Source organism: Oscarella lobularis, chromosome 7 (genome assembly GCF_947507565.1).
Source record: "Oscarella lobularis chromosome 7, ooOscLobu1.1, whole genome shotgun sequence".
Lineage (NCBI taxonomy): Eukaryota > Metazoa > Porifera > Homoscleromorpha > Homosclerophorida > Oscarellidae > Oscarella > Oscarella lobularis.
Genome location: NC_089181.1, coordinates 2,117,958 through 2,137,207, shown reverse-complemented (window position 1 = coordinate 2,137,207; position 19,250 = coordinate 2,117,958). Strand labels below are relative to the sequence as shown.

Sequence of the window (19,250 nt, the reverse complement as noted above, 5' to 3'; positions counted from 1 at the left end):
TGACGAGTTCCACGTATAATAGCACGTTGCAGTGCCCGGATACATGACGTGCTGAAACAAAATGGGCAACTTCTATGGCATACCGAGCGAAGAAACGCTCGGTAAACGCTCGATCGATCTCAGTCAACATTTCACATTCGAAGAATACATGAAGGTAGCTCGACCGACGCCGTCGGCGACTTCGCGCCCAAATTTTGCGTTCTAGCACATCGGCTCGCAATCGGGCGCGAGCAAAGCGATAACCGACATACCGATCAATCTCTTTCCGATGCCCAACGTGATCGAACGCCTTAACGCGTCGTTCAATCGCCTCGCGACGATCCCCGAGCCACTTTCATTCCACTTGCCCCATCTCTCCCATCTCGATCTCTCCCACAATCAAATCGCCACTCTGCCGGACTCGTTTCGCTTTCTCCTTCACCTCAAGACGCTCAATCTGAGCTCGAACGTTCTCCAACGCTTTCCCGTCGTCGCCATTTGTCGCCTGCCCCAACTCGAACATCTCGACGTCTCGTCCAATCGTCTGCTCGTCTATCCGGACGAGATGGGTCACGTGACGACACTTCGACGACTGAATTTGAGTCAGAATTTACTCACGCGATTTTCCCTGTCGCGTCGCCAGGCAACGGTTACCATGGAAGTAGTGCTCGCTTACTATAATCGCTGTCACGATAATCCGCCCCAGTCCGTCTGCGACGAAGGCTCCGATGCGACATTGAGTTTCTTTCGAAAGAAGTATCAAGAAGAGAAGGAGAAGGAGGAGAAGGAGGAGGAGGAGGAGAATGTCGTCGAGTTTCCGCGTCTGCGCGGTTCGATATCCGAGGCGATTATGCAAGCAAAATTCAGCCCGAGCGGACAACCGACCCAACGGCAATTGGGACGAGCGACGCTGCGGGGTGCAACGAGTTCGCTCAATCCGACAGAAGTCGCCGACAAAGTGTGTGGGCTCATCTACGGCGCCGCGCTCGGCGACGCCTTCGGATTGTGCACGGAATTCATGACCGAGGATCAGTGCCGGTTTCACTACGGCGGGGGGCGACTATCCATTGAGAATATGGTACGCGATCGGCATCGGTTGAAGTGGACCCCTGGGGATTGGACGGACGATACGGATCAATTGGTAGCTAAGAAAAACACGAGACGCTGATATTATTCGGTATCCGTATCTTTTGTTGTAAGATCCTTCTTCTGGATTCTCTAATTCTATGGGGTGGCGTTGTGGACGAAATGGACTTTGCTGAGCGTTTGCTCCAGTGGGCCACGAGAGGATTTCCTGAACTGGGAGACACCGTTGGATTTGGCATTGGTAATACCGTCGGCAAAGTGAGATTGATAGATACTCTCTTTCTTACTTACTGATGCGTATACTTCTCTCTCTCTCTCTCTCTCTCTCTCTCTACTTTCAGTGTCTCAACGATAAAGTTTTTGTGAAGAATCCCCACGACGTCGCCGAACGCGTGTGGATGTCGTGCGGCAACGTCAACGCGGCGAACGGCGCCGTGATGCGAACGGCAATACTCGGCTTGCCGAATTTCGACGACGTCGACGAAGTGACGCAGAATGCGACGCGCATCTGCAAGGCGACTCACGCTGATCCGCGGTAGAGAGGAATCCGCACGAGATCAAACGCAGCAAAGATGTTTTGTTGTTCGTCTAGTTGCCAAGCGAGCTGCGTTGCGGTGAGCGTAATGATAGCAACCATGTTGAAGGTAAGAGACGAAGAGAGCGCGGGTGGGTGGGTGGGTGGGCGAGCGAGCGAGCGGCATGGTGGCACGCATAGCAGCGCACTGTTTTCCTAATTGAAACTGAACCAACACGAGGCTGATTCCTAATTCAGTGCATTAGGACGACCTACTTGCATTATGCATTCAATCGCTTACATCTTACGCAAAGCCGTCTGTTTTGATGTCTTTTTTTGGCACGAGACTCGCGGACTGACGGTTGTGCGTGTACAGGGAGACGCGGACACGTCCACCGCCGAAGGCGTCGAGGGCGTTCTCGACGCCGCTCGACGCGCGGCGCGACCTCTTCTAACCGAAGACGATCACGCGAAAGATTTTGAATATTATATGAATTGCAAAGACTTTCTTAGGTTGGTTGGTGGTGGGTACCCCCGTGAACCGCGGGGCAACGCCGCCGCCGGCGGTGGGCTGTTGTTGTCCTTTAACGCTTTTGTGTGTGTCTTTAGTGTCAAGTGTTGCGAATCTAGGAAGATTGGGTACACTTTCAAGCCGCTCGGAGCTGCTTGTGTAGCGTTGAGAAAACGGATCGATTATAAGTGAATTTCTAATCGACTTTTCGCGCCCAGTCGACCCTACCTCTTTTTGTTTGTACACGTAGAACGGCTATCAGTGATCTCATCATGCTCGGCGGCGATGCGGATACGAACGCCGCCGTCGTTGGCGCCGTTCTCGGATGCAAGTGCGGATATTCGCGTTTGCCGGCCGATTGGCTCGCCAGCCTGCTGCCCAAGCAGAAATCGTGGCTTAATGCGAAAATCAATTGCCTGCTCGATTTGATGGGCCTGCCTTGAGAACGTAAGCCCACTGCCCCGCACCGACTATACCACTAGACGTTCCCTGCATTCGTGACGTGCCTTACGTACGTACGTGCACCCACAGCAGACAGCAATATGGTGTGAACGAAATTAGGAGCAAATACCCTATTTTTGATACCCAGCCGGTTGGAGTCAGAGCGACCTGTAATATTGACGGGGATTCGCGGTGGGGTTCCAAATTGCATTAGATCATTACTAGGATTAGTAGTTGTATTTGTACCAAGAAACTCGGCCGCAACCTGCAACCAGCCGAAATGTCGAGCTCGCTTCTCGGAACGGTTTCGGTTCCTTCATGGGAGACGGGGCCCCCCGATTTGCTCCCACCGCATTTCCGTTCTGCGTACGTGAGCGAATGCATCAACATGGAAGCCACAAGTCCGTATAATTGGTGCGATTCCGACACCGCCGACGTCCGCCCTTCGCCGTGACGGCGTTACCCCCGAAGCCGACAAAGTCAAGCGGCCCTTAGACTCTAAATAAATGTTATTAACACTACCTATCGGCCCCTGTCTAGTTTTAAGTTGCGCCTATGCGTTTGAGCTGTCGTCTCCTTAGAGCCAAACGCGCAATGTAAGCAGCGGCGGCGGCACGCCGCCGGCGCCAGGTCCTTTGCTCCGTTTTGATAATGTCTGCTGTGCCGAATGATAATACGCTGAATGCGCGACGAGACGATATGCGAATCGTGTTTCCGCATTGAATATAGATTTTTTTACGATGTTTTATCTTGTGGTTCAGTTAGGAAGCGGTAGTGCTTTCGTTTCGTGCGCCCGCGAAGCCTTTCTCACTCCTGGCCCCACCTATCATCCGAATAAAAAGTTATGAGAAGAAGGCGGCACGGTATAAAGGCGTGCCGCCCTTTCGGAATTGCTTATAACTGACTTGACCTCATCCGTCGGCCATATCGTCGCAAAGTGCCAACGAGATAGGATCGGTCTTCGTGCCTTTTTTCGCGATCGATGGAATCAGCAGCTTTCCGACTCCTTGCCGTACTCCTCCTCGGCGGCTTCTTCTGCGCGTCGGCAGCAAGCGTTCGGAAGACTGTTTCGTCTACTGTAAGATTCAGAGTGCTCGCATGTATAATAAGGGTGCACAAATCTGTTTTACGTGTACGTCATCCCGCGACCCGACGCATGCATGGTAGAAAAGGTCTCCAGACGAACGATGTGATTTGAATTGCGTCATTTCCCTTAGTTGTAAACCAGTGACTTCATCCTCCCCTCCCTTCCTCCCAGCCTTACTCCGTCCTGTTTGTTCATAGTACCTTTTTTCTAGATACCCATTTATTCTCGCCCGCCCTTCACTGAAGATCCTACTGGAAGCGGCGAGGATCTCGAGCCAGGTGCGAGCAGCTTTTGCGCGTGATGCATAGGACGTTTTCACCTTCATACTTCGTAGATTGCTGCGGCTGCGAAGAATGGATCGACAATAATCTCGCTCTAAAAGACGAAATAGATCAAGTCTTCAGCGCTTTACCGAGTTGTCCCTGCATCTATTTAGGCGGCCTGCCTTTTCACCACTGGAGCTTAATGTACGACCAGAAACACGGCAGGAATTTCAAGTGGCGCGAAATCAGCGATCCGTCTGACCTCGTCTACCATCCGGGCGCGAGCAACTGCATTGAACATATACCTGACAGTGCCGATCTGCCATCGCAGCACTGCTGCTATGACATCTATCTTATCACGCGAGGAAGCGGAGCTGGCAGTCCTCGACTGTATAACAGTCGACTCAATCTTCAAATGCATAGAGAGCTTGATAAACAGCCGTGGCTCACTTGCGAAGGCGACTGGAGAAAATATCAACTCGTCCGACCTCCCAATAACGGCAGAAACTGCCCAGAGAGACCTTCCACTTCCGAATATGAAATGCAAATTCGCGAAGCCGAAAATTCGTGGTTCAACAGAGGGGAGTCAATAGAGTGACTCGCAAGATCTGCGCCTTAGCATAGATACGCTAGTAATAGAAATCTCGAGACGATTTGCTGATTCGTTTCTGTTGTACATGTGAATATTAGCTTAATTAGTTAATTAGACTAATGATTCAGAGAACCAATAATAACGTCCCGGATAAGTAGAATGGAAGTGTGTGTCGATTCCGTTCAGTCGGCTATAAACGCCGAAAAAGGAGGTAGAGAAGCGTTCAGTTATACTCAGACTGCAACTCTTGAGCAGGAGCGAATCGAATTGAGCTCTGCGGCAACTTATTCGAAGGGGGAACGACTCCAACAATCGGTTCATCCAGACGTTCCCTCTGTGTCTAAACGCGACCGTGCTCTCTTTCGAAAGGCACTCTCCGAACGATCAAACGGCACGTAACGCGAACGCCCGTCTTCGTCATGATTCGTCCACGCGGCGGCGATTTTCTCTACGACGACGTCGACATGGAAACGATGACGGAAGACGCACGACAGCTGAGAGACGCGGGAGCCGATGGCTTCGTATTCGGAATTCTCACCGCGTAAGGACTGGAGAGAAGAGTAGAAAAAGTTCTTAGACAGTGATCCTTCACCCTCTAATGAAATTCTCAAAATGAAGTTCACATAGTTAGGCTAGGCATGCAGACTGGCATGCAGTCGCTAATAAATATTGAGAGACTTCCGGAAGACTAACAGACACACAGATAGATGCAGAGTCACAACAGAGACATAACGAGTCGAGTCGAATAGAGTGTCTCGTTTAGGGATGGTGATGTTGACAAACTCCGCTGCTCGACTCTACTGGGTTAGCTTAGCTTGACCTTGTTCAACTAAAAGATATCATTTCGATTGATCTGTCAGATCTAATTAAGCCTCGGCCTGCAACGTTTCACCGAGGTGCCCTTGTTTGTCAAGATGCTGTGTTGAATCTAATGAAAAATTTCCAGCGTTTGACGTTGTGCGTGATCCCTTCGCTGCTTTGGAGGACGTTATCGGATTGGGATTTGCGAGAGTGCTGACAAGTGGATTGGATTCGTCCGCTTTGGAAGGTGCTCCCACAATTCGCAAGCTCGTAGAACAGGTCAGCGAAGCGTTTTATCTCATTGAGTAATTGTGACCCCATCTCCACAGGCAGAGGACAGAATAATTATTATGCCTGGTATAGAATATGCAAATTTCATGTTATTATTTATTTATTCGTTTCATTTGCTCAGGCGGGGGAATAACGGAGAAGAATCTCGACAGAATATTGACGTTGACGGGAGCAACGGAATTCCACTGTTCCGCACGGAAGTCAATTGCTAGTGGCATGCGGCATGTGGCTAGTGACGTATTCATGGGTGCAGCACTGCGACCGCTCGAATACGGTCACAAGGTGTGCGATGTCAGTCGAGTCCAATCGTTAATCAAAATCTCAAAGAGTCAATAAATCTATCATCATCACGTGACGCGTGACGTGTTGTAATGCCTTGATATCAAGCGCGCGACAAAGTTGAAATTTCGACCAATTTCGACGGCTAAATCGATTCGTTTGGTCGTCGAATTAGATTCTGTGGGTATGGCGAGTTCGAGAGTGCGCTTTATCAAGGTAAAAATCGTCCAGTCGCTGCGAAAAGAACGCGAGAGACTAAAGCGCTCCAGCTAACGGAAAACAAGCTACTCCCGATCAAAATTCGTCCGCTGGAGATCGACGAAGACGCGTCCTGGTTCGACGAATCGCATTGTCGAGTCAGTAGTCGATCGCATTCTCGTTTTCTCCCACGAACCGACCGTTTAGGATTGTTTGGAATTGAGCGCGACATTCGTCAGATCAAGCGAATTCGACGAACTATTGAGAAAGAGCAGCGCCGGCGCCGCCACCGGCGGACGTTCCTACTGCGGTACACAGTCAGACGACGAGAGGAAGAGGCGAAGACGATGACGTTTTCGACGCGTCCGCATTTTTTTCCTAGGAAAATTGATTCATGCGGTTTTCATTGTGCGACCGAGTCCTTATCCAATGAGTGTGGTGTCGCCTGTCTGCGTCGAGGTGAGCCAGCTGACGGATCTGGCATCGGAACTGAAAGTAATCCCTTGGTTCCTCTTTTCTTTCCCCCAAGACGGATGTTTCTTTATTCGATCGGCGTCAACGACAGCTGACAGGTGTGGGCGGTGGGAATTAGGTTAACTTTGTGTGTTTTGGCTTTGTTTAGATTTGTCCTATGATAGTTGGCGAGTGGCGCCTTCGTTTCTATTTGCTACCGTTGCACCTCTCTCAGAAGACAATCGACATTTGAAAGTTGACGCTGTCCCCCAGAGGGTTCTTTGCTGGACTTTTTCTAATCTGGTTTTGTCTTCGAAGGAATTGGTTATTCGATGTACTGCGAATAAGGAGCTGCGTTCGTCCGTGTCGTCAGTCAGCTTGTACTTTCCTCCTAAACGGTTGGACGGAGACTCGGGGAAGGAAAATGAAAAGAAGAGAGTCAGATTATTGTAATTATCTCACTCTATATATATACTTATGTTTTAAATACACGTCATCGTAGAAAGCCGTCACGTCATAAGTCTGCAGTGCCGAAGCTGCTGAAGCCCAAGTTGTCTGGAAAAGCTGTCGCTAGTCGACGCGACGCTCAAAATTCGGCCAAACTTGAAAGAGTCAAGAACATCATCTCCATGTTTAATAGGGCACCGTCGTCGACGAGCGAATCAATAGCGGACGATACCAAGGACGAAGACGATGATGACGACTTTGACGTCGTTGAACCTAAACAATTTGATATGGTGTAAGGGCACAGATGAGTTCGTCACTCTTGGCTTGCTTCCATACAGATGCTGCTTATAGATTTCCACCGCCGGATGTGCTTGCTGCTAAATGCAGGAGTATGGAGAGTTGCTTGGAAGAGATCTTTCTTCGAAAGGCATGGAGATGCTTGCGTTTACCTATAACCGTATGTGCGTTTAGGTATATTGCAAACGTCACGAAGACTACAGGAGAGGCGGAAAGAGCAGAGGTGAGACTTTATATACAATACGTAACTCATAGGCTAGATCACGGTTTCTTTTTTCGCGTAGCTGGTTTAACATATCAAGCGCACTTCAGCAAATTCTCTGATGAGCACTTGAAGACCGTTACTAATACTTTGACTGAGCTCTTTTGTTCTAAGGGCCTAAAGGTACTGTACGAACGAGTAGAACATGCTTAGAGTTCTTAGTATGGTTTGCTGTAGTACTTTGACTATGTGATGAAAGTGCTTTTACCAGAAACACTCGTAATGCTGCTAATGGAATATGCGAAACTATCGCGTGATAAAGTTGGTGCTTCTCAGATCATGATTATTATAATTATTTCTTGTTTCTTCATCTGGTAGGCCGAAGAGGCAATAAGTTTCGACTCGCTCTGACAATTAGACTGTTTATGTTATGAATGAACATACCTTTGCTTAATAGTGATTTAAGATTAAAGCACCATATGGAGACTTTTCATCCCTGATTTGACTCTGGTTCAAATATCCCCAGGTGAGCTTTTACAAAATACTTGAAATTGATAAAAACACGAGGTATGAATAGGTACAAAGAAAGGGCTAAAAGATTTCAATTCACTACAAAACGTTAAAAAACATTTAGTACACTCCAGGAAAAATCTCTTCCCAGATTTTATCCGCATCTTCTTGACAGTCCATCAATTCCAGGTCCAAAGCCTTGGAAGCCTTCTTGGCCGCACTTCCCAGAAGACCCGAAAGGTTGTGCAATCGATTGATCTCCTTTCTATCACGCGTACTTTCAGTGGACATGTGAACAACCCAAGGAGACGGATCTCCAGGTTTGGACTGTCGTCTTGGCAAGCCTGCACAAAAGAACGTTAGCAGCATCTAAGGCTTGGGAAAAACGACAACCTGGAACGTAGCATTCGTCTTGTACGTGACGGGAAAGATATTGGAAGAGGACTTGGCAAGCCTTCTTCATCGACATGGACCTGTCCGAAATCTCTCCAGCTGCCTCATAGCAGAGAAGCTCCATATGAAAATTCTTTATGATTCTCGTATTTTGCTTCTTCTGATTCCACGTCTTCATCAGTCGAACGAGCTTCAGCAGTTTTCCGTTTGCAAGCTCGTCCTTCCGTTCGAGCTCTCTTTCCACCGCATGCGGATTGGACAGAATCAAGTGCCCCGAATCACCTTTCGTCGTGCCGCGTTCGGGAATCTTGTACATGCGACCGTAGCCCGGTTCGTCGTGCTCGACAGCCGGTATGACGTCGATGGTGACGTGCTCGTCAGAATGGGGCCCCTTCGTGGGAAACACGCCGACCGAGTGCTTTTGACTGTTGACGAGTGCCCCAGGATATGCGGACAGGACTGCTTTCTGCGTAACTGAATGAACGGCTCGTATGAGTTGTCGCGGCGTGGGATCATCTCTATTGATGTGAATCGGTGCGCTCGGATGGCGAAGATCGACAACGCAAAACACGTCGATATCGTGCCTCGGAAATTTGGCTAAGGTTCGTCGTTCGTACGAACCGATGAGAAACGTCTTTTTGATCCACTCTTGGCTCTCCAGATATGCGCATAGAGTTCTGAGAATCTCTTCGGCTTTTGTCATTTCGGGATCGTCCATTCTCGTCTTCGTGATAGAGTCGAGCATACGCTGGAATCGGTCGTCGCCGGAGCTCACAGCATCGAGCACACGCCTCAATCCTCCGAAGAGGAAAGCCATGGCTTCTTCTTCGGGGATGAGTTGGGGGAAATCCTGGGGGAAATGCGCGTGCACTGGTTTTCCGATCTGGGAAACTCCCTTAATTAATTCAATTAAATTGATCGAGTCCTCACACCAAAGCAGAACTCTGCTGCAAAGGCTACTACTAGACTTTGCTAAGGGCGTGCAGGAAAATGTGTCTGTCTATACGAAAAGATTTTTGGTGGAAGGAATTAGCGGGGGTTTTCCCCGTGGACCCGTGGATCTGATCAGAGATAATAGGGGAGATATTTCATCTCCCTACACTGTAAATCACATCTCACGGCCGGTCTATACACGCGAGACAGCGGCATCTAACGACGAAGCAAGACCTTGGGGTTAGACAAAGACATAGCACTAAACTCTAACGTACAGTGAGGCTCCTTTTCAGGAACCTGTAAATCTCTGGGGTCCTCCTATATGGAGGACTCAAACGACATTTCGGCTCCTCGTTCTGACTACGAATCGGCAACCGTTGGCACGACCATTTTCTTATGGGGCGGCCGCGCATTCGAAATCGCCAGCAGAAACCGCCTCTATCCGAGAACAACGATCTTTTCGCTCGACCTCCAAACGCGCAACTGGTCATCAAACGTCGCCAGTCTCGCAACCGGTACCGATTCGCCGCCGCCTCCCTGCTGGGGCGCTCGTACGGTCGTCGTCGACGGCGTTGCGTACGCGTTCGGCGGCGAAAAGCGTCTCTCCACGTCGCCGACGAGCGACATGGACATCTTTTCCGACGACCTATTCCAACTCGATTTGCATCTGTACGAGTGGACGAAAGTGAAAGGCGCCGCCGCCACGTTGCCGGCCGGTCGAAATAATTTCGGCCTATGCGTTCAAGTTTCCGAGACGGGACGTCGAACGTTGGCGATGTTCGGTGGACGAGCGAGGAACGGTTGCAGGCCTGTCAGTGGGTTCGATTACATCGAGGCGTGGTACATCTACACTTTCAGCAACGAATTCTGGGAATATGACATTGACGATAGTATGAAAGTAGAGGTAAAACTTTGCATTGTGACGTCAATTTGTGTTTGAATTGCAGACCGGTGGAATGTTGTCAAAGTCGTTGGGAAGTTGCCGAGCGCTCGTTGCGGTCACTCATTGACTTCGTTCGACAATGACAACGGTCGTCTTTTGCTTGTCGGCGGCTACTGCTTCCGCGATCTAAGCGACGCTTGGATCTTCAATAGAGCAGCGAAAGTGAGGCAATTGGCTCTCCACGCTTTATGCACTAAGTATCTACCTAGATGTGGTCTGAAGTTTCGTATCATTTTAGTCCACATTGGATTACTGCAATGGCAGACCAAAGTTGCTACAGCTGCCAACGTTATGTGAAGAAAAACGCCGCTCTCGTCCTTTGGGGTGGTAGAATTTTTCCTGAGGGCTGTTTCGTTATTGATCTGGATAGTCATTCATGTCAACGTGTGACAGTACAGCGACATCTATCTCTTAATTAGACGTCCTGCTTATCTCCTTTCCTTTCTCTCTGTTTAGGTTAGGACACTGGGCGAGGTCAAATCGAAGTTGGTTGAAAGTCATTCCGCCTGCTTTGTTGAATTGCATTCGGTTTACATTTGCATCCTTGGCTGGAACGACGTGCGTCAAGCGTCAGAACTGTGCATTCTCAAGTGGGGTATGGCAAGCTATAGCTCTTGACAAATTTCTCGATGATCTTGCTTTGCACAGATCCCGTCGATCTAACCATGCTGACAGTTGTTTCCCAGGAGCATTTGGCCGCACTAAACCCATCCTTCCTTGCTGGCAGTTTTTGTCAACGGAGTATTTCTGATGGCAAGAAACTGGTCGCACAAGCAGAAGAATCTGTCCTCGAAGACAGGGTAATGCAATCTAATTATAAATACTAATTTCTTATTATGTCATATGATGACAGTCGATAGCTTTACAGACAGCCCACTACAACGCTCTAATCAAGGAAAACAGCCAGGTTCTTATGCTAATACTGTAACGCATCAATAAATGTAATTAATTAAATAGTTAAAAGATGACATTCTCAAAGAGCGTGCCTTGTCAATGGCAATGAGTAAAAGTACGGAAGAGGAAAGAGAGTCGGCCAGAGTCTCACTCCACGAACTGCAGGCATTGCTGAATACGGAGAAGGAGAAGCGACGTCAGGTATTGCAACGGCATGCGTGCATGATTTTCTTCAAAAGAATTTCTACAACAGATTGAAGTGGAACTTGAAGGTGTTCGCGATCTTAGTCGAGAATTACGGACGCAAAACGAGACGGTAACTGTCAAATTGATTGACTGGACAATGTCGAGGATTTGCCGGCACGTCTTAGATGGAATCAGATCTCGCTCAGACGAGATCCCATTTATCGACTCTTAGAGAGGCGAAAGAAGAAGTAGAAAGCCAACTGGACGAATTCCTCGCTTCTCTCCGAATAAATCCCGAAGAAGTTCACGTCAACGAGAAAGAAGTGGGCCGCGGATCATACGGAGGCAAGGAGTACACAAAAGCCTTTTATCACAAATAACCGTTCTACGTTTTCAGCTGTCCACGTCGGCAATTGGAAAGGAACGTCCGTAGCTGTAAAGCAGTTTCATGAAATCATCATGGCTGGTCACAACCAGCTTCTGTGCCAGCACGAATTAGCCGTTTGCGTCAAACTTCGTCATCCGCACATCGTCTCCTACTACGGCGCGTCGACAATCGACGGCCTGCCACTGCAGATCGTCATGGAATTGCTCGAGGGAAACGTCGCCGAGCTGATTGGCGCCGCTCGAGGCGACGGCGTCGACTATCTGACCGTGCGCGAACAGGTCGACTTGTGCCACGATTGCGCGTCGGCGATCGCCTATCTCCACGACTGGAAACCGTCGCCGTACGTTCACGGCGACATTCGATCGAGCAACGTCATGGTGACGGGCGACATGCGCGCCAAGGTCGGCGACTTGGGAACGACTCACATCATGAACAGGTCGTTCACGGGCGGCTGCGTCAGCCCGAATTATATTGCGCCCGAACGGGTGTCGCAGCAGACGAGATCGACGCCGAGTTCTGATATCTACAGTTTGGGTGTGACGCTCGTCGAGATTGCCATGGGGGAGCTTGCTGTGAAAACGTTCAGACGTAGGCAGCTGAGTCGCGTGCCGAACGAGCGCCTTCGCTATCTCTGCACTCAAATGGTTGGCGAGACGCCGAGTGGTAGACCAACTGTTCGTGAAGTTTTGAGTTCGCTCGAGGAAGAGAAGAGAGATCCGGAGTATCAGGCGTTAAATCCGAGGCGAGCAGTACGAGGACATTCAGACGGACAAAAGCTGACGTTGCTTTGAAGCTAAGCGCTCTTTTGTACAGTATGTACTTTTTTTATGACGTCACGGTGCTTTTCACACTGGACTCATTCTGTTAGGTGAAAACACGGCACTAAACCCCAGAAGTGTTGAAAAGTCTGCCGGAGGAAATCGACTACGAGCAGACGCTTTCAATCAATGTACGAGCACCCGGATAGAAAAAAGTTTTAGACCTGCAACCCCGAACGCGCCCTCGACTACATCGGTCGCAGGAAATCGTTGAAGGGGTAAAATATAGATAAATTTTAACTAAAAGCAATGCTTTCTAATGTTCTCCCTGTGTTCAGTTTCGCGTTATAGCGCGCTAGGCGACATGGATGCACTATCAAGCTACCATTCGGACGAAAGCGACGTCGAACCCGAGTCTTCGACGCTTCACCTGAAGTCTGACGTTTCGATCGAAGCTATGAAGTCGGCAATGGCGATCGACAGCGCGCCTACCGTCGAATCGAAGGTAAACCCAGCGCCTAGCGAAGAGTCGCGCGTCTGTTCGACACGCGTTCTCTCTAGCGCGAGATCATCAAAGTCCTTCCCGTCGACGCATCGTCGAAAGAAGTCATGCATAATCCGAAATACGAAGAACTCGCCGCGCCGAAGGTGAATCGAATCGAGAGCGGAGCCAATGAGAAGTGAAGGGCGTCGTTTTGTCGTTCGATAGGTCGGTCCCGATAATCCGTTTCTGACGAAGCTTCAATCGGCAACGAAGAACACATTGTCGGGTACGATGACGTCACGTACTGTATACACACACAATTTCGATTTTCCGCCACATCTAGGCTACGTCGAAGCGGCTCACATGAACGATTTTATTTTTGAATCGCAGAGAAGAACGTTTTCGAGCTACGGTACAGTGGACACCGAGAAATTTTGATTATGACGATATTTGGATTTTCAGGATATGCCATTGATCCGTCTTTTGAAAATCAGCACGGGTACGGGAATGGTTCCTTGGCGCACGATTTTCTGATTTGCGTTGCTTAGCAACTACGTTGGAGACGTTGAAAAAGCGAAGGAGAACGACGGTACGCAGTATAACTGTCCATCTTCTTTTTGGTGGCAACAATTTCGTTTTTTTCTGCTTTGATTCTCCAGGACAGACTGTTTTTGAAAAGGGCAAAATGAAGCCGGAGAAGAGAAAGCGAGAGGCGTGGGGCGAATCCAGCGACGTGGATAACTTCAAAGGCAAGTTTCGTATGCATAATAACGCACGCCTATTGTTTACGATAGATCTCCATGTTAGGTCCTTGGGCTCCTTTTGAAGACGAACTGAAAATTGCCATGCCCTCTGAGGTAACTGTACTTTTTTTATGAGAGCGTCAATGGGCGAGATCTTGGATATGTACAAGGAGGAACAGGCTCTGCTCGACGCGCAGTTTCAGAAAACCAAAGCGCCAAAATTGGAGGAGAAACCCGAAGAGAAGTCCACTCTTCACAGTAATCTCACTTTCTCGGCTCGTGGGCTCTGTTGCTTGTAACGTATATTCCAATTTGCAGTCAAGGATACACACGACTACCTTGGTCGCTCGTTTCTCCATCCACCTCAAGACGTGGGCGTTAATCTCGGCTCAGAGGATCCGCCCGAGAAGTGCTACATGCCCAAGAAAGAAATTCATCGATGGTACACGACTGAGAAAGACATTATCAATAGATACAGGTAAAAATGCTCTGAGTAGGACGGGTCACACGAAAGGCGTGGCAGCAATACGATTGTTTCCCAAGTCGGGTCACCTGCTCCTTTCATGCGGCATGGATTCTAAAGTCAAGGTAGGCGTGCTCCGTGACTCAAAGCAGATATGATTTTTTTTCTCGCGTACAAGCTTTGGGAGGTATATCACAAGAGAAGATGCATACAAACGTATCAAGGTAAGCGTGGACGATGACCTCATAATTCTATCATTTTCACGACGCTGAACCAGGTCATCGAAATGCTGTTCGAGACGCGTGCTTTTCGAATGACGGCAAGCAGTTCCTGACGGCTAGCTATGATAAATTCGTCAAGCTTTGGGACACTGAAACAGGTACCCCAGTACAGTACCGTCCAAGTACTGATACTGGATCAATCGTCATTGTTATTGCTTCCTTTTTTTTTTCTTTTAGGAGAGTGCATCAATAGGTTTACCAGTCGGAAAGTGCCTTACTGCGTTAAATTCAATCCAGATGAGGTGAAATCTTTATCGTGTGTGATGAGGCGTTGTGAGGGTGATGACTTGTTTAGGACAAGCAAAACTTGTTTATTGTTGGTCAATCAGACAAGAAAATGCTGACCGTTAGTCGACTTGAGGAAATGGATCTTCGTTTTTTCTACAGCTCGTTCTCTTTTAGTGGGATACGCGCAGTGGAGAGATAGTGCAGGAGTATGACAGGTTGGAGATTAGAGCTTAGCGCAACGTACGGTCGGATAGAGTTTCTCTTAGACATTTGGGACCAGTCAACACAATCACCTTCATCGATCAGAACAGACGAATAGTGACGACGTCAGATGACAAGAGCATACGAGTCTGGGAATGGTAAGCAGGTGTAATAGTAGAATTTAGTACGGAAAAGTTATAGAGGCTTTTTTGTGATAGGGATATTCCAGTTGACAGCAAGTATATTGCGGATCCCAGCATGCATTCAATGCCAAGTGTTACCCTCTCACCCAACGGTGAGTATATCTGTCTAACGACTTTCACCTAAATACTGTGCTTTGTATAGAAAAATGGCTGGCCTGTCAGTCCATGGACAACAAGGTCTACATATATAATGCTATAAGCAAAATGCGAGAGCACAGGAGAAAGACGTTCAAGGGCCACATGGTTGGAATGCACCCGTCTTTGTGTGTTTGTCTGTCTTTGCCAACGTTTTCCCATTGCTAGGTTGCTGGCTACGCTTGTCAGGTGAATTTTTCACCCGACTCCATGTATCTTATATCCGGCGACGGAAACGGATTTCTGTGCATATGGGATTTCAAAACTACCAGGATGTTCAGGTACGTTTATCTGCTGTTACGTGTGCGTGTACAGTAGTTAACTGCTGCTCTGTAGTAAATTTCGTGCGCACGAGAACGTTTGCGTTGGATGTGAGTGGCTTCCGCATGAAACGTCAAAGGTGGTGACCTGTGGCTGGGACGGACTAATTAAACTCTGGGATTAACAGTGGTAGTGTTAACTTTTTCGTTTTGCGCGGAGAACGAGCACTGACATATTTCTCTGCCTTTCAACCCATGTGGCGTCACGTTCCACTCGCGCGTTTCACAAAGCAGCGCGCCCATCCCTTTGACTTATTAATAGATTTCTGTGCTCAATGTCCCGTATACGTTGACCACCGCCCCCATTTTTTAGAAATACATTAACCTCCGGGCACATTTTGCAGGCGTAACATCCCCATATAAGGAGTATACGGGTCATTAGCCGTTGTATTCGATTTCCAACGGCCGAGCCTGTGGAAAAGAAGCTCGCCGCCGTCGCGGACAAGGGCGGCGGTCACAAAGACATGGCCGAAGAGTATCGCGGCGTCCTCCGAAACATTCTCAAGTCGAAAACGAGCCTCGCCGAGGCGCTGAAAGCGTTCGCCGAAGCGATGGTGCAGGAAAACGTTTATCTCGTTGTCTCGCGCCCGATTCTCCAGGACTTCTGCGCCGGCCTGACGTCGATGCCGGACGCCGTCGCCAAAGAAGTCGCTCACTTCGCTCTCGAACGTCTCCAGCCGCGCGTATATCGTTCGAAGAACAGGCACGTGTTAGAACACGTGGAAGGCGAAATAATCAATAATCGTTTATTATTTCAGGTCGCAACGCTTCCGCCTTTCGAGCATCTACGAAAAGGAACAAGAGTGGCGCGAAGCGGCGCAACGCTACAGCGAGCTCTCTTACCAATTGGTCGTCCATCCGGACGAGCAGATCACCGCACTCCACTGCGCTATACAGTACTCGCGTTGGCCGGGCAACGGCGTTCGCGCATGCAGATGTATAGTTGGAGCGGATTATTCGCGGGCTGCAGTTTGCCGCATCAGAAGGCGTTGACGTTGGACGGGACGAGCATTTTGGATCGGGCCGGCGAGCAAGCTGTATAATAATAATATTACGTTTGAGAAGCTGGAGATATCAGCGGAAAAGGTAGGTAGTAGAATTGATCTTATAATAACACTGTATTGTGAGTATATACACATAAATGCCACATACTTTAGTTGGAAAAAAATAGGTGAAACTGAGCCAATTTTTAGTATGCACGTGCTAGCTTGGGGACCCCATAGTACAGTCAAGACAGTAGGCAAATTTAAAGCATAGATAGTCTATATTTAGTATAGGAAACGTTAAGAAAAATCGCGTTTATTTTTATTGTTTTTAGGCTGAGAGAGTTGCTTCACAGATGATAGCAGAAGGGCAAATGAATGGGATGATTGATCCCATTGATCGCATCGTGCAGTTTGAGGCGAAGGCGAGTCTTCCGACGTGGGACGAGCAGATACAGCGCCTGTGCCATTTAGTAAATGGTATTCTGGATAAAATTGAACAAGTCGCTCCCGATTGGACATCAAAAGCTTATTGCGGAGACTGAGAGCCCCTACAGTATCTCGTCGCCCGCTTTTAGATTGTCTGAGGAGGACGGTGGCTCATGGAAAAGAAGAAAGACTTTGCATGTCGAAAGAAGAATTTTTGCATGTTTATTGCATGATTAGTTGCATGAGTAGTTGCGTGCGTGTTTGCTCTTGCTCTCCAGGGTATGGAGACGAGAGCACAGTTTAGCCTTAGAGGCGCGTCCATAAGAGCGCGCTAAGGCTGAACTGAACTGCGCGCGACGTAAAATGCACGTCATTTTACGTCGCGTGCCATTTCCGCATGGAAAAGTAGGAGAAACTATGGTCAAATTTTTATTGAGAATATCCCGGATGTACAAATAAAAAATTAAAAGTCCTCTTGCCTCCCCTTCCTCCTCCTCCTCCTCCTCGTCCCTCTTTGGTAGTCCCTGGGCCGTCGTTCCTGCGCTGCCGCTTGACCTCCTGGCCAAGCGGTGGGACTGAGACTGCAGTCCCCACAGTGAACTTTAACCCAAGTCCACAGGGGGTAGGCACATTAACCTCCAGCCACCAAGGAGGGAGACTTTAACCCAAGTCCCCAGGGGAGAGCGCATTAACCTCCAGCCCACAAGGAGGGAGACTTTAACCCAAGTCACCAGGGTGAACTTTAACCCAAGTCCACAGGGGGACAGCTGATTAACCTCCGGCTGCCAGGGAGGGAGACTTTAACCCAAGTCCCCAGGGTGATGGCTTCGTCTACGTCTTCTTCTTTCTGCATCTAAAAATCGTCAGATTGATCGATTCGCTGGGGAGAGGAGAGAACTGAAACAAAAATGAATTAGCGCATTGAATTCCAATCAAATTCATTGTCTTATTTACCTTGAAAGGCTGAAGGAACACTGCGGAGGAGGAGGGACTTGATCCCCGTGTTGATATCACCATCTACTAAAAATGCCAATTTCAGCCAAAATTTGAGGTGTGAGGTCATTTTGGCACCGCGAGGTCAAACAGGCAGCCAATACCCATCGTTCTTTTAAAGAAATTTTAGGAATTGGAGAGGTCACCAAAATGACCAAAAAGCGTGTGCTATAGTTCACGGTTGCCTAAAAATCTCAACTCACGGATTTCCAAATAAACGCGCTAGATCTACTCTACTTTATTAGTAGAACAACCCTACAAGGTCAAACTGTTCGTACGGGTCAAATTTCACACGAAAAAAGACCTCTTCCGGTACGTATTAATATTAGCCACGCCTCTCAAAAATACAAAAAATTGACATTATAGACAATTTTGAAACCGTGGAGTTAACTAGGTACTAAAGCCCTATCGTTTGACGTAAAAATCTTGGCGTTCTGGGAGATGAGGTTTTTGACCAAAAACCGTGTGCTATAGTTCACGGTTGCCTAAAAACCTCAACTCACGGATTTCCAAATAAACGCGCTAGATCTACTCTACTTTAGTAGTAGAACAACCCTACGAGGTCAAACTGTTCATACGGGTCAAATTTCACACTAAAAATGACCCACGTCCGGTACGCATTAATATTAGCCACGCCTCTCGAAAAAGGGTGCGATGAACAATTTTTGAGACCGTGGAGTTAACTAGGTACTAAAGCCCTATCGTTTGACGTAGAAAATTTGGAGTTCTGAGAGACGCGGTTTTTGACCAAAAACCGTGTGCTATATATAGTTCAGGAATGCCAAAAGACCTCAACTCGCCGATTGCCAAACTGGACCTATTGTACTTTACCAGTCTAACATGGCTATGGGGTCGAACAGTCAATGCAGGCTAAATTTCGCTCCTCAAAAAACTTTTCCGGCACGCGTTTTAGTATGAGTAATGACATCGTTTTTTGTACAAAAAGTCAAGCGAGGGCTTGTCGTTAGTCGAACTGTAGTGCAGAAACGCAGCGGTAGCGATTGGAATGCGTGGAGAGGCCCGATTCGGGAGAGGGGCCCCCATTGAGGTTACGCACTTATAACAGACTTAGCGGAGCTCAAATTAGCTCGACTTAGTAGCGTTCGCTCTATTTGGGTTATATTTACCTTCTTTTTTACCTTCCCAAACCTCCACAGTGCCAAGAGTCTAAGAAGCGACAGAAATAACCATGATGCGAAGATAAAACGACACGTAGCTCTTACCTCTGATAAATTCAAACCGATCAGACTTAGTTTCTAGCCGCACGAGATTCAGAGACGAGAAAAAAGAAGTTCAAACGGCGAAACCAAACGGAAACGCCATTGACAGTAAAGAGCATGC

The 19,250-nt window shown here is 48.4% G+C and overlaps 6 protein-coding genes, 1 long non-coding RNA gene and 1 pseudogene across 12 annotated transcripts; 7 read left to right on the top strand and 1 right to left on the bottom strand.

Moving 5' to 3' along the window:
- Positions 1-15: 15 nt before the first annotated feature.
- On the top strand, positions 16-3,367 carry LOC136188900 (uncharacterized). Of its 3 annotated transcripts, none has more exons than XM_065976710.1 (9): positions 16-154; positions 206-1,120; positions 1,180-1,323; positions 1,407-1,600; positions 1,658-1,709; positions 1,956-2,092; positions 2,189-2,278; positions 2,341-2,537; positions 3,293-3,367. In XM_065976710.1, the coding sequence occupies exons 1-8, from the start codon at positions 62-64 to the stop codon at positions 2,531-2,533; spliced, it is 1,818 nt and encodes a 605-aa protein (XP_065832782.1). In that variant the 5' UTR covers positions 16-61; the 3' UTR covers positions 2,534-2,537; positions 3,293-3,367. The 3 variants fall into 3 exon arrangements, with proteins under 3 accessions (XP_065832782.1, XP_065832781.1, XP_065832780.1); XM_065976709.1 differs by lacking the exon at positions 3,293-3,367 and adding an exon at positions 2,782-3,276; XM_065976708.1 differs by lacking the exon at positions 3,293-3,367 and having other exon boundaries at positions 2,341-3,276.
- Positions 3,368-3,466: 99 nt separating this feature from the next.
- Positions 3,467-4,633, top strand: LOC136188913 (isthmin-1-like). The gene is made up of 3 exons (XM_065976724.1): positions 3,467-3,609; positions 3,830-3,896; positions 3,953-4,633. Exons 1-3 carry the CDS (start codon positions 3,514-3,516, stop codon positions 4,477-4,479), a joined length of 690 nt encoding a protein of 229 aa, XP_065832796.1. The 5' UTR covers positions 3,467-3,513; the 3' UTR covers positions 4,480-4,633.
- Positions 4,627-5,920, top strand: LOC136188910 (copper homeostasis protein cutC homolog). The gene is made up of 8 exons (XM_065976723.1): positions 4,627-4,684; positions 4,729-4,788; positions 4,843-5,014; positions 5,237-5,277; positions 5,334-5,369; positions 5,420-5,553; positions 5,604-5,631; positions 5,687-5,920. Exons 1-8 carry the CDS (start codon positions 4,633-4,635, stop codon positions 5,899-5,901), a joined length of 738 nt encoding a protein of 245 aa, XP_065832795.1. The 5' UTR covers positions 4,627-4,632; the 3' UTR covers positions 5,902-5,920.
- Positions 5,921-5,926: 6 nt separating this feature from the next.
- On the top strand, positions 5,927-7,934 carry LOC136188906 (uncharacterized). Of its 2 annotated transcripts, XM_065976719.1 has the most exons (13): positions 5,927-6,060; positions 6,114-6,200; positions 6,250-6,352; positions 6,425-6,501; positions 6,572-6,614; positions 6,665-6,750; positions 6,814-6,944; positions 6,998-7,234; positions 7,294-7,369; positions 7,414-7,462; positions 7,524-7,624; positions 7,679-7,762; positions 7,820-7,934. In XM_065976719.1, exons 1-13 carry the CDS (start codon positions 6,031-6,033, stop codon positions 7,850-7,852), a joined length of 1,137 nt encoding a protein of 378 aa, XP_065832791.1. In that variant the 5' UTR covers positions 5,927-6,030; the 3' UTR covers positions 7,853-7,934. The 2 variants fall into 2 exon arrangements, with proteins under 2 accessions (XP_065832791.1, XP_065832790.1); XM_065976718.1 differs by having other exon boundaries at positions 6,665-6,944.
- A 101-nt stretch (positions 7,935-8,035) lies between these two features.
- LOC136188895 (uncharacterized) lies at positions 8,036-12,690 on the top strand. Of its 2 annotated transcripts, XM_065976703.1 has the most exons (12): positions 8,036-9,517; positions 9,571-10,167; positions 10,225-10,382; positions 10,430-10,612; positions 10,677-10,815; positions 10,869-11,020; positions 11,074-11,127; positions 11,178-11,315; positions 11,368-11,430; positions 11,486-11,645; positions 11,698-12,500; positions 12,557-12,690. In XM_065976703.1, the coding sequence occupies exons 1-11, from the start codon at positions 8,968-8,970 to the stop codon at positions 12,477-12,479; spliced, it is 2,976 nt and encodes a 991-aa protein (XP_065832775.1). In that variant the 5' UTR covers positions 8,036-8,967; the 3' UTR covers positions 12,480-12,500; positions 12,557-12,690. The 2 variants fall into 2 exon arrangements, with proteins under 2 accessions (XP_065832775.1, XP_065832774.1); XM_065976702.1 differs by having other exon boundaries at positions 11,698-12,583.
- Positions 12,611-15,780, top strand: LOC136188901 (pre-mRNA-processing factor 17-like). The gene is made up of 22 exons (XM_065976711.1): positions 12,611-12,724; positions 12,785-12,951; positions 13,008-13,094; positions 13,156-13,216; positions 13,274-13,342; positions 13,393-13,429; positions 13,479-13,519; positions 13,590-13,679; positions 13,738-13,787; positions 13,844-13,931; positions 13,992-14,115; positions 14,171-14,261; positions 14,315-14,360; positions 14,414-14,515; positions 14,595-14,659; positions 14,713-14,763; positions 14,820-14,860; positions 14,912-15,004; positions 15,065-15,141; positions 15,192-15,292; positions 15,353-15,465; positions 15,521-15,780. Exons 2-22 carry the CDS (start codon positions 12,811-12,813, stop codon positions 15,627-15,629), a joined length of 1,677 nt encoding a protein of 558 aa, XP_065832783.1. The 5' UTR covers positions 12,611-12,724; positions 12,785-12,810; the 3' UTR covers positions 15,630-15,780.
- A 119-nt stretch (positions 15,781-15,899) lies between these two features.
- Positions 15,900-17,383, top strand: LOC136188921 (COP9 signalosome complex subunit 4-like; annotated as a pseudogene).
- Positions 17,342-19,248, bottom strand: LOC136188922 (uncharacterized). 2 transcript variants are annotated; one of them, XR_010670332.1, is made up of 4 exons: positions 19,133-19,248; positions 19,037-19,076; positions 17,871-17,936; positions 17,342-17,813 (listed from the first exon to the last, which is right to left on the bottom strand). It is a non-coding gene; the product is annotated as an uncharacterized lncRNA (long non-coding RNA). The 2 variants fall into 2 exon arrangements; XR_010670331.1 differs by having other exon boundaries at positions 17,871-19,076.
- Positions 19,249-19,250: the final 2 nt, after the last annotated feature.